The sequence below is a fragment of the Perognathus longimembris genome, chromosome 7 (assembly GCF_023159225.1).
Source record: "Perognathus longimembris pacificus isolate PPM17 chromosome 7, ASM2315922v1, whole genome shotgun sequence".
Taxonomy (NCBI): Eukaryota; Metazoa; Chordata; class Mammalia; order Rodentia; family Heteromyidae; genus Perognathus; species Perognathus longimembris.
Genome location: NC_063167.1, coordinates 5,110,005 through 5,123,030, shown reverse-complemented (window position 1 = coordinate 5,123,030; position 13,026 = coordinate 5,110,005). Strand labels below are relative to the sequence as shown.

General features: G+C 42.1%; 1 protein-coding gene across 3 annotated transcripts in view; it reads left to right on the top strand.

Annotated features, from left to right (window-relative positions):
* Rere (arginine-glutamic acid dipeptide repeats) overlaps positions 1-13,026 on the top strand; it is a 370,202-nt gene that overhangs the window by 208,331 nt on the left and 148,845 nt on the right. For all 3 annotated transcript variants that reach the window (XM_048350176.1, XM_048350173.1, XM_048350174.1), the window contains 2 exons: positions 659-764; positions 3,885-3,981. In XM_048350176.1, the coding sequence (XP_048206133.1) occupies positions 659-764; positions 3,885-3,981 (203 nt within the window). The remainder of the gene's footprint in view (positions 1-658; positions 765-3,884; positions 3,982-13,026) is intronic.

Genomic DNA, 13,026 nt, shown 5'->3' with positions numbered 1-13,026 from the left:
TATCCTATTGTTAATGGGCCTCAGACATTTACAGGATGATGATCAACCTGGAGCTTTTCACTCTTCACCAGTACTTACCTACTAGAGACTCAAAGATAAATATGGTGGGGCCCTGCTATGTGGGCCATAGTTCCTTCATTGGCATCCATATTGGATGTCATTTGTTTGGCATACAGCAAGAGCTACAGATCCACATTCAGGGAAGAATCTAAGATAGTCTGTGATAGGGAAACCTTGGAGAGAGGTGACTTTGTATCAGATTTTTTTTTCCCCTGACAAAAAGGTTCTTAGTGAGCCTCAACTGTGTGTTCCATTTCTAAATACCAAAAGGATTAAGATAGAAAAAGGTGTACTCATGTGTGCATGTTCAATAAAAATGTAGTACTGATTGAACTATCAAGTTGGGAGATAAGCAGTTTCAGGATTGGTCTGTTCTGTTTCTTGAAATGAACAGGTTGGGAGGGGTAGGGTCAGAGCAGTGCTATGCTAAGGTTATTGAAAAAATACTGTCCGACCCTACAATCCCTGTCCTGGTATTGGTTGTGTTTCTCCCTATCTGCCTGGCCATGTGTTTACAAGACCTTTTAATCATAGGTATGCTATGCACTTGAAGGCAGCTGCAATCCTGTTCCTAATGCTGTTAGATTTTCCTTTTCAGAGTAAGAGGGACCATCTACTCATGAACGTCAAATGGTACTACCGTCAGTCTGAAGTTCCAGATTCAGTGTATCAGCATTTGGTTCAGGATCGACATAATGAAAATGGTAAATAGATCTCTTTGATTTAATTCTCGTACATCTTAGCTTTGGGTGACATTCTTTCTAAAGACATTCTTTAAATGGAGATAACCACTCTGATACATTTCCTTGACAGGGCTTTTTTAGAAATACAAACATTTCTGAATGCCTCTGCCTCAGCCCTTTCTTTATTTGTATTTTGGTTTTAAGCCTCTGAGCCTGTGCTGGAGAATCTTCCCCTCAAACAGAGATATTTCTTCTTTGGAAACGTCAGTAATTTCATTCTTTTAAAAAATAATTTTTCTCTTTTGATTTTATTTCTTTGATTTATTTTTTGTTTATGTGAATGGAGCCCAGGGCCTCATTCATGCTATCGGCAAGCACTCTACCACTAAGCCACCTTCCCAGCCCCAGTAATTCCATTCTTTGCATCTTTTTTTCAGCTACTGATGAACAGGTAGTATTAGAAAGCTAATAGAGGCTGGGCGCTGGTGGCCCACATCTGTAATCCTTAGCTACTCAAGAGGCTGAAATCTGAGGATCACAGTTCAAAGCCAGCGTGGGCAAGACTCTTATCCCTAATTAATCAGCAGAAAAAAGGAAGTGGCACTATGACTTAAAACTGGTAGAGCACTAGCTTTGAGCAAAAAGAGCTCAAGAACATCACTAAGGCCCTGAGTTCAAGCCCCATACATAACCAACCGAAAAAAACCCTTTATATAATTGTATCTCTTTTCCATAATTTATATCATCTAGCTTCCCTATATTCAGGGTAGTGAACTTGAATTTTCAAAGCAAAGCATTTTGAATGATGTTTTGGAATTTGGTATAATAGTTGATTTTTCAGAACTGAAGGGAACTCAGGCAACTTTTGTTTTTCACTCCACAAGGCATGTACTTGTCAGTATCTGCACATATGTTTATTAACTTTGTATATGTGTATAGTGGCTTTTTAAAAAGCTGATTCTCAGTGGTGCTGTGCCTGAAAGTGGTAGAGCACTAGCCTTGAGCGAAAGAGCCCAGGGACAGTGCTCAGGCCCTGAGTTCAAGTCCACAACCAACCAAAAATAAAAGGCCCTAAAAGTTTATTCTTGTCAGGTACTGGTTATTCATGACTGTAATTTCAGCTGAGATCTGAGGAACACAGTTCAAAGCAAGCCCGGTCAGAAAAGTATGTAATTCTCCAAAGGCCAAACATGGAGCTGTAGCTCAAAGGATAGAGTGCAAGCCTTGAGCAAAAAAGCCTAGGGACAGGACCCAAGGCCCTAAGTTCAAGCACCAGAACCAACCAGCACTTGTATATGTACATGCATGTGTATACACACACACACACACACACACATACACGTGCGCGTGATTAGTTGATTCTTGATAGGGGCTAGCAGGCCTCATGCTAGATGAGAACATTTTCCACACATGAATCTGAGTTGAGACAGGTTTGGTACTGTAGTTGTGGGTGAGGAAATGGAGTTTAGAAATGAGATTGAGTACTTCTATGGACCTGGTAGCAGTAGAGGTGCTCATGCTCTTAGGATCACAGCACTTTATTTATTTATGCATGCCAATCCTGGGGCTTGGGACTCAGGGCCTGAGCACTGTCCCTGGCTTCTTTTTACTCAAGGCTAGCACTCTACCACTTGAGCCACAGCACCATTTCTGTCTTTTTCTGTGGTACTGAGGAATCGAACCCAGGGCTTCCTGCATGCTAGACAAGCACTCTACTGCTAAGACACATTCCCAGCCCCATGGATTGCATCTTCTGGCAGGTTTTCAGTCAATAAATCCAACACCAAAACCATTTAGAAGAAGAATATTCTTTTCCTTGTTAAAATTTTTTTTTTTATGATTTATTGTGTGTGTATCTGCTTAGGGCTTGAACTCGGGCCTGGGTTCTGTCCCCAAGGGTTTTGCTCAATACTTAGTGCTCTACCACTTGAGCCATAGCACCATTTCGCTTTTTCTATGATTAATTAGAGATGAGGGTCTCATGGGTACCTAGACTGGCTTCCAACCCTGATCCTTAGATCACAGCCTCCTGAGTAAATAGGATTGCGGGCTTCAGCCACCAGTGCCTGGCTAAAACTCTTTTGAAATAATAAAAACTATGAAATTATGCTTTTTTGGGGCTGGAAATATGGTCCAGTGGAAAAGTGCTCGCCTCCTATACACCCTGGGTTCAATTCCTCAGCACCACATATATAGGAAAAGCAGGAAGTGGCACTGTGGCTCAAGTGGTAGAGTGCTAGCCTCGAGCAAAAAGAAGCCAGGGACAGGCCCCTGAGTCCAAGGCCCAGGACTGGCAAAAAACAAAACAAAACAAATCATGTTTTCTTACTTAAAACAGCAAATCGGTTATTCTTTCTAACTTTGTCATTTTATTTTGGAGAATTTAGCAAACAAAATCAAGGAAAAAAAAAACCCACAAGATTGACAAGATCACAAGTAGTTCACAAGTTGCTGGAATGTAATAGTTATTTCTTTTTATTCTTGGTTGGGTTTTTTTTTAAACTGTATTTTTTTGGTACTGGGGATCGAACCCAGGACGTTGCACTTGCTAGGCAAGCACTTTGCCACTGAGCTACATCCCAGCCCTATTTCTTCTTATTCTTTAAAAAAATTTTTTTAATGCCACTAGGGCTTGGACTCAGGGCCTGGGAACTTCTTTTGAGCTTTTTTCCTCCCTTAAGGCTGGTACTCTTCCACTTAAGCCACAGCTATACTTTGACTTTTTATTGGTTAATTAGTGACAAGAGTCTCATGGACTTTGCTGCCTGGGGTAGCTTTGAACTGTGATCCTCAGATCTCAGCCTCCCGAGTAGCTAGGATTATAGGCATATGCCAGCACCCAACACCCAGCACTTGTTTTCTTTATCTTGTGGTTCTTACTGGATCTCAGCCAAGTGTACAGACATAAAGAAGCATAGCATATCCAATAGGACTCTATTAGTTATCAAAAACTGTACACTGTTCTTGTTATTCTTACTACATATTGTTCTTTTGCCATATTTTGCACATATTTTGTGATGTTAACCAGTCCTGGTTGTTTATTGTTCTTCCTTTAGTTTGGGGTGACAGTGGAAGGGATGAGTGGAAAAATATTTTTGCAAAATACCTTCTCAGTTAACTTTTTTTTTTTCTTCTTGACAGATTCTGGAAGAGAACTTGTCATTACAGACCCAGTTATTAAGAACAGAGAGCTCTTCATTTCCGACTACGTTGACACGTACCATGCTGCTGCCCTTAGGTAAGCTCTGGAGATGCAAGTGTCTTGGGAGAAGTTGCTGGGGGTGGGGTCAAATGTCCTTTGTGATCCCCCCGTCACTGGTGCAGCTCAGAAGCTGCCACTGTCACTATGAATCTGACTTTGCTTTAGTTTATTTTGTTTTATATTCTTGATATGTTACTGCATTTTTTTATTTTTTGGCTGGGAAACAGAAGTCCTAGTAGTGTTTGCTCAAGTATTTACGGTAAAATATTCTTGTGGTCTTTTGTACGCCTTGTGAAGATAACACTGCTTTCCACTAGGAAAGGTGCAGAATGGCTGAAGCAAATGTGCAAGCAGCATGTTTGTTGAGACCAAGACAGAGTTTCTAGTGGTGATTTCACTTCCACATTTCTGTATGTCCAAACAATTTTCTACTCAGAACATTGAGGAGGGCTGGGAATGTGGCTTAGTGGTAGAGTGCTTGCCTAGCACGCACGAAGCCCTGGGATCGATTCCTCAGTACCACATAAACAGGAAAAGCTGGAAGTGGCACTGTGGCTCAAGTGCTAGAGTGCTAGCCTTGAGCAAAAAGAAGCTCAGGGTCTCGAGTTCAAGCCCCAGGACTGGCAAAAAACAAAAACACATTGAGGGGAGACTAGGGAGAATATGTTCAAAGTTTGTTCTAAGACAGTAGGTAAAATGACAGCCAGTCTTACCATCTTAAGCAAAAAGTGAGCATGACTGCCTGCAGTGTTTTTTGTCCACTCAAAGAAAGGCTGCCCATGTATCCTGGTACATTTTGTGTGCACTTGGCAGGCTTTGGACCTCATATCACTAACAGTCCGAAAACCCTGTCCTCACTGGAAAGAATAAATAATAAAGTGGTCAAAGAACTCTTATCTTAGGGTTTTTTTTGGTTTGTTTGTTTCATTTTGTTTTGCATTTTAAAGTCACTGGGATTTTGCTGGCTTTTAGCTTAATCCCAGTGAGGTACAGTCATTTCTCAGTTCTAACATGGTGTTTAGTAAAACCATCTGGAATCTGTTGTGCAGTTACACACCTAAATCCAGTTGCTTCTAGGCAGATTAGCAGCAACTGTTATTATGGGCAGGCTTTGGCAAACTCTTGAGCCTAGATAAATTTCATATGGCTTTGGTCTTAATTATTCAGTTCTGTTGTTGCTATGCAAAAGGCATGGGCAGCATGTTAGTAAATGAGGTGGCCATGCTTCAGTAAAACATAAGGAAACTAAAATTTGAGTTTCACTTAATTTTCATATGTCAGGAAATAAGTCTTATATACTTTTATATATATGTATATTTATTACACCTAAATGATACAGGAATCCTTGTGGTCATAGCACATTCAGAAAAGCTTGGAAAGTTCAAGGAAGATCTTTCATAAGTGAATGCTGATATTTGTAAGGAAATAGGTACTTTCAATTTATTTTTTTCAGCTACTTAAAATATTAAGCCCATTCTTTTAGCCCACAGATGGAAGAGCCAGCCTTGGCCCTTGGGCTGGGTAGCCTGCTTTGCCCTGCTGTAGAGTCAGTGGGTGTGGTTGTCTTTCCTTCTCTCTGGATTTTAAGTAAATATTGAGAATCCCTTTGGTGTCTGTGAACTTTTCTAGATTCCCACAAACAGTTGAATACCTTTTAGAGGTCACTTTCCTGTCTTGAGCCTGTTTCTGGACCAACACAACTTAATTTGAGGATGGATAGATTCACAGGACAATTGAATTATTTGCTAAGACATAGCTTAGGTCTTACCTTTGCTTGCATTTGTTTCATTCCTTGTTTCATCTGTGAGTGTAAGTGATTTGAAGGAATTAGGATGTATATGTACATGGTACATGGGATACGTAACTATTCAATGTATTTTGACAGGATTACTTAAAACCAATAGGTTTCAGAATTTTTCTGTGCTCTTCAGATTGGGAGACTTGGGGGCAGGGAGGTCAGCCGTGGGATTTGAAGTTAGGGCCAGGCGCTTTCCTTGAGCTCTATGCTCAAGGCTAGCGCTCTACCAATTTGAGCCACAGCTCTACTTCTGGTTTTTGAGTGGTTAATTGGAGTTGAGTCTCATGGAGACTTTTCTGCCTGGGCTGGCTTCGAACCATAATCCTCAGATTTAAGCTCCCCAGTAGTAGTAGCTAGGATTACGGGCGTGAGCCACTGATACCTGGCTGACAGATTTACTTATCTCATTTTAGCCTTTTATCCCAGGTTATTCCTGCTGGGCTGAGATAAATTTAGTTCATTCACTCTAATAGGCTTGCACCCACATGCCTTCTGGAAAGGTGGCACTGGCCAGGGCAGCATGGGGTGGGCCAGCCGTGGCACTCAGGGAGGTTCTTTTGGGAGGGCATGTGACTGTAATCCTTACTGATCAGGATTTTTTTGTCCGGTGGAATTTTCTCTAAAGTTGTAAAAAAAAATAAATGTGGTAGCTCTTTTCAAAACTTTTATTTTCAATTTGACTTTGATGGGTTCCGATGAAACATCCCTCTGTGATTGATTCCTAGAGCTTCTTCAGACACTAGTTGAGTTGATAGTGTTCCCTGTTCCCAGTGATCTGACTGAGCAGGTGCTCGGAGCATGCGCCGGGTCCCTGACCCTTGCCAGTGTCCTTGCTCACGAGTATGTTTCCTACCGCTGCCTAGCAACCCACCAGGTTCCCAGCAGCACTTGTGCACACCACAGAAGACCTCCCCTAAGACCTCGTGGAGGGGCAGCAACGCACTGAGAATTCTGTTTGCTCTTGTTCTCTTCACCAAATTTAAGATTATCTTAACCATATTTTCAGTGAAGGAGTAGATAGGATTAAGGTTTAGCTATTTCTTCCATTGTTTTTCTTTTCACAGTTTAGCCTCAGTAAACAGTTTTCTGTTCCTTCATGGATACAAACCAGTACTAACCAAAAATGAATTCACTTTTGAGGGAGATACAAATAAAATTGTCTGTAGATACATGAAAGGGGATCAAATGAATGTAATGAAAAGACCCATAGCGAACAAAAAACGAGACTGGTAATGTGCCATTCTTCTCGGGATCAAAGGGGCTCAGTTATAGGGATTCATCTTGCTCACATGAACTCTGAGGGGTTCTAGCCACGCTATTCACTCCGGAGGAAAGTGAGGTTTAAATTTTTCTTTCAAGCTGATGCTACATTTAGGTCATAAAGGAAGAGAGAGAGCTTTGTCCTTTAGCCACCATGAATCAAAAGGAAAACAAAAATCTCTGCAGCCTTTTTTTGGTTAATTGTGAGATTGTAGCTTTTCCCGACAGACAGACAGCTGATTCCCCAAACTGGCTGTGCCCTTCACAGAAATATATGTGGAGGCCAATGTTATTACCTTTCAGCCAGCCCACACTAACTTCATGTAAAGGCGTCACCCTATCTGCTGTCATTAATAAAGATTATTTTTGGAATTCTCCTTCCTAGATAAGTATTTTTGGCTAATATTTTGATATAATAGAAGTATCAAACTGATGGCAGAAAACTTGAGCTTGAATCCTGACCATTACATAGCTTTGAGACCAGTGTCTCATTGGTTACCCCTTGGGCTATCCTTTTGACAGGCTGTTCAGGGTCACATAACATAGTAAAAGAATCCTGAAACCAGCACAAACCTTCTGGCCATGCATCCAGCACAGTGGGTTACAGTAGACTGTGACCCTTCTTGCTCACTTCCTGTGTCCCATTCAGAAGCACAAGAAGGGTTTTTGTTTTTGGTGTTTTTTTCTTTTTTTTTATAGTGCTCTGGTGATTGAGAAATAGGAAGAAAAGTAGTATGAAAAATTAATTTTGTGGGCTGGGGATATGGCCTAGTGGCAAGAGTGCCTGCCTCATATACATGAGGCCCTGGGTTCGATTCCCCAGGACCACATATACAGAAAATGGCCAGAAGTGGCGCTGTGGCTCAAGTGGCAGAGTGCTAGCCTTGAGCAAAAAGAAGCCAGGGACAGTGCTCAGGCCCTGATGAGTTCACAGCCTAGGACTGGTCCCCCCCCCCAAAAAAAAAAATTTAATTTTGTGCTGAGTTACTAATGGTATACTTACTCATCATCCACTGATTTTTCTTATTGGTGGTTGTTGGATGGTATACTTTAGATACAATAAGTATTTAGTTCAGGGACCTATCTCTATGTGCTTCAAAGATAAGCAGACACATCTTGTGGCCTAGTGGTAGAGTGTTTGCCTCATATACATGAAGCCCTGGGTTCGATTCCTTAGCACCACATATATGGAAAAAGCCAGAAGTAGTGCTGTGTGGCTCAAGTGGTAGAGTGCTAGCCTTGAGCAAAAAGAAGCCAGAGACAGTGCTCAGGCCTTGAGTTCAAGCTCCACGACTAGCCAAAAACAAACAAAAAACCCCCACAAAATTTTGTGTTACTTATTTTCCTCTGTGGATACTGTTTTCTTCCTCCTCTTCTGTCTCCTCCCTCATCCCATCCCCGCCCCCCCCCCCCAAGGCTAGTACTCTACCACAGCACCACTTCAAGGTTTCTGGTGATTAATTGGAGTTAAGAGTGTCATGGCCTTTTTTTCCCAGGTGGGCCTTTGAACTGAGATCCTCAGATCTCAGCCTCTTGAGTAGCTAGGATTACAAACATGAGCCGTCAATGCCCAGCAGATAATGTTTTCTTGATAATCCAAGGATCTGGAGTGTTAGTCTGTGATAGGACTGGGAATGCCTACCTGGGAGCATCCTCAAGTGTTTCTGTGTGCTTATAATGATGTCTACTGAAGCCATCAAAAGTGGCTTGTAGGGGGCTGGGAATATGGCCTAGTGGTAAAGTGCTCGTCTCGTATACCTGAAGCCCTGAGTTCGATTCCTCAGCACCACATATATAGAAAAAGCCAGAAGTGGCACTGTGGCTCAAGTGGCAGAGTGCTAGCCTTAAGTAAAAAGCCAGGGACAGTGCTCAGGCCCTGAGTTCAAGCCCCAGGACTGGAAAAAAACAAAACCAAACAAAAAGTGGCTTGTAAGACTGGTACTGGTGGCTCACACCTGTAATTCTAGCTGCTCAGGAGGCTGAGATCTGAGGATCTCAGTTTAAAGCCAGCCTGAGCAGAACAGTTCCCATGAGGCTCTTATCTCCAATTAACACTCAAAAACTGGGAATGGGGCTGTGGCTCAAAGTAGTAGAGTGCTAGCTTTGAGTGAAAGAGTTCAAGGACAGCTTGCAGGCCCCGAGTTCAAGCCCCACAACCGACAAAATTAAAAAAAAAAAAGTGGCTTTTAACAATGTGTTGATCATGGAGGGGAACAAAGGAGATCAGAAATAGTCACTGGCTTGATGTGTTTTTCAGCTTATAGATTAATTGCCCCCTGCTTCTCGTAGCCATGAGTGAAAAAATCCTAAAGTAGATCAGGCTATAATCTATCATCTGACCTAGGAATTCATAATGTAAGAACTCTTTAGGGTTAATTTTCTGCAAGTCTGGAGCCAAGAAACACTGGACAACTGTTTTGGGACTTTTAATACCATTCTATTATTCCTGAAATGCCTTCTTTCTTTGTTTTGGGCAGTTAACGTATATATTATATGTTAGGATCTATTCAGGTTAATTAGATCTGTGGACAATTCCCCACCTGTTCCTTTCCTTTACATAATCCTCCTGTAGCCCCTGCAAGTTCCTTTGAGTTTCCTGTGTCTCATAACGCTGAGTTCCACAGACTTAAGTATACTTTTTCTGCCTGTTTTTGTTTTTTTTTTGGGGGGGGGGGTCGTCATTCCTGGGGCTTAAACTCAGGGGCTAGGCTTTGTCCTTGAGCTTCTCAAGGCTAGTGCTGTATCACTTGGAGCCACAGCACCCTTACAATTTTCTGGTGATAAGAATCCCACAGATTTTCCTGCCTGCGCTGGCTTTGAACCACGATCCTCAGATCTCAGCTTCCTGAGTAGCTTGGATTACAGGCGTGAGCTACCAGCGCCTGGCTCTGTTTTTATATGTGAAATATTTTTGACCTATAGCATTGTTGTTTTGTCTGTACATGCTTAGACCTTTATTAGACACCATAGCCTATCAGTGCATTTATTTATTGGTTCTTCATTTCATACCATACTGTCCTTCCAGTAAATGAAGAGCTCTGTAGGAGATGATGAGATATTATCTCTGCGGTAGTCTACTTTATAGTCAGTAGAACTCTTTTAATTACTATTTTTTAATTTATTGGAGTTAAATTTGAAACGTACTACGAAGTTATATGCACTGCATTTTCATATCCCCTCTCCACAACCTCCCCCAGTGTGAATAGAACCTGGAAATTAACATGGACACTATACTGCTGGACTCAAGGTCTCCCTGGGTCTTAACAGTGTCCTTGTGGTTGTCTTTCTTTGGGGATTCCCACATTGCATGTAGTTATTTTTCATTAGAGTTCTGAAGTCTGTTGTGGGTCCCCAGAATTTATTGGTATCAGTCAATGACCTTGACACTTTTAAATTAAAGAATATTGATCAGTTACTAGTAGTTTTCTGTTTTCCTGTTTGTTTATTTTGCCTGTCCTGGCCTTGGACTCAGGGCCTGAGCACTATCCCTGGCTTCTTCTTGCTCAAGGCTAGTACTCTGCCACTTGAGCCACAGCGCCACGTCTGGCCATTTTCTGTATATGTGGTGCTGGGGAATTGAACCCAGGGCTTCATGTATACATAGGCAAGCACTCTTCTTGCCCACTAGGCCATATCCCCAGCTTTCCTGTATTTATTAATTAGAATTTCTGTAGGCGAGAACTCTCCTTTTCCTCCATTGATGTATTTAACTAAATGTTTACAGTAGCATGAACTTGGATGTTTATTTTGTTGAGTAAACTTTTTTTCTTTTTTGGCAGTCCTGGGGCTTGAACTCAGGGCCTAGGCACTGCCCCTGAGCTTTTCAAAGCTAGCACTCTACCACTTGAGCCACGGCACCACTTCCGGCTTTTCCTATTTACATGGTACTGAGGAATCAAACCCAGGGCTTCATGGATACTAGGCAAGCACTCTATTGCTAAGCCACATTCCCAGCCCTAAGTTTGTTTGTTTTTTTAAAGCTAGGTGAAGTGGCTGGGCTCACACCTGTAATCCTAGCTATTCAGGAGGCCGAGATCTGAGGATCTCGGTTCAAAGCCAGCCCAGGCAGGAAACTCCAGGAGACTTTTTTTTTTTTTTTGCCAGTCCTGGGCCTTGGACTCAGGGCCTGAGCACTGTCCATGGCTTCTTTTTGTTCAAGGCTAGCACTCTATCACTTGAGTCACAGCGCCACTTCTGGCCATTTTCTGTATATGTGGTGCTGGGGAATCGAACCCAGGGCTTCAAGTATACGAGGCAAGCGCTCTTGCCATTAGGCCATATCCCCAACCCTCCAGGAGACTCTTATCTCTATCTCTTATTTTATGAACCACTAGAACACCAGAAGTGGTGCTGTGGCTCAAAAGTGTTAGAGCACTAGCCTTGAGGTAAAGAGCTCAGGGCTAGTGTCTAGTTCCCAGGGTCCAGCCCCAAGACTGACCAGTAAAAAAAGCTAGGTTAAGTGGCTCATCCATGGAATCCTAGCATTTGGAAAACAGGGATAGTATTGCATTTTTTTTTTTTTTTTGCCAGTCCTGGGGCTTAAACTCTCGGCCTGGGTACTCTCCCTGAGTATCTTTTGCTCAAGGCTAGCACTCTACCACTTGAGCCATAGCACTACTTCCAGCTTTTTCTGCATATGTGGTACTGAGGCTTTTCCCAGGGTTTTAATCCATGCTAGGCAAGCAGTCTACCATTAGGCCACACTCCCAGTCCCAGGTGATTGCAATTTGAGGCCAGCCTGGGATTCTTTCAACCAAAGACTGGAAATTAAGGTGTGAACCTGTCATTTCATGACTGGATATGGAGATTCAAACTTGTCATCTTAGCAATTGTTAGAAGCACAAATAGGATCACAGTTCAGGCCAGCCTGGACATAGAGCAAAACAACAACAAACTACCTTACACCAAAGGACATTCCATCACTTTAACTATGCCCTGGCCCTGGTTGAGTAAGATTTGATGTTATTGTTATTTGTTTTATTGGCCAAATTGTTCTGGCTTTGACAATTACGAATTACTTTCTATTGATCCCCTGTATTCTTTCTGCAAGCTTATGTTACTCTTGAGCATTTTCTTATTTTCTGGCTCCATAATAAATTCTTTTCTTTTCTCTTTTTTGGTCAGTCCTGGGGCTTGGACTCAGGGCCTGAGCACTGTCCCTGGCTTCTTTTTTTGCTCAAGGCTAGCGCTCTGCCACTTGAGCCACAGCGCCACTTCTGGCCATTTTTTTGTATATGTGGTACTGAGGAATCGAACCCAGGGCTTCATGTATACGAGGCAAGCACTTTTGCCACTAGGCCATATCCCCAGCCCTCCATAAGAAATTCTTAAGTTCTTGTGTATTTTCCCAGCCTGTCAGTGGAGGTAACAATTCTCTACGGAGCACTGGCTTAGTAGGGAACAGATTTGAACTGAGATCCTGATATTAAACCTGCTTATTAGAACTGGAACACATTGCTTTTAAATATACTCTAAGACAGAGCAAGGATGCACAAGCATGTACACTAAGCCTTGCACAAACATTCCCCACCCCACCTCCAAAGAAAGCCTTTCATTCTTCTCCTGCCTTTCATTTCTAACCTTTGTCTCCAGCAAGGAGAAACTAATTTTTATTATTGAAGATATTTTGGTTTTGTTCAGTTCTAGAATACACAGAACTTCATTTCAGAATTTGAAACTAATGTTCCTGTGGGTAAAAACTATATATTGACTCAATTTTTGTGTTTAGCTTTACAGTATATAAGCAAAGTACTATTTTCTAATGACTTGGGTGAGTTCTTTTCTTATATACCCTATTAAGTGTTTTTATGTTCATTGGTGATTATATTGCACTTTTGGTTCTCTCAAGTTGACTTGGTCTCTGTTGATTCTGAGTGTGTGAAGGTGTGTGGAATGTTGCTGTGGATCTGAGTCCAAGGTATAAGGATTTATGCTCTTCAACCCTGCTGCCATGTTCTGTTCTCCAGTGCTTTCCCTCTCTTTCCACTCAACTTTGTGCACAGATATGTCAGTCAGCTTTCTGG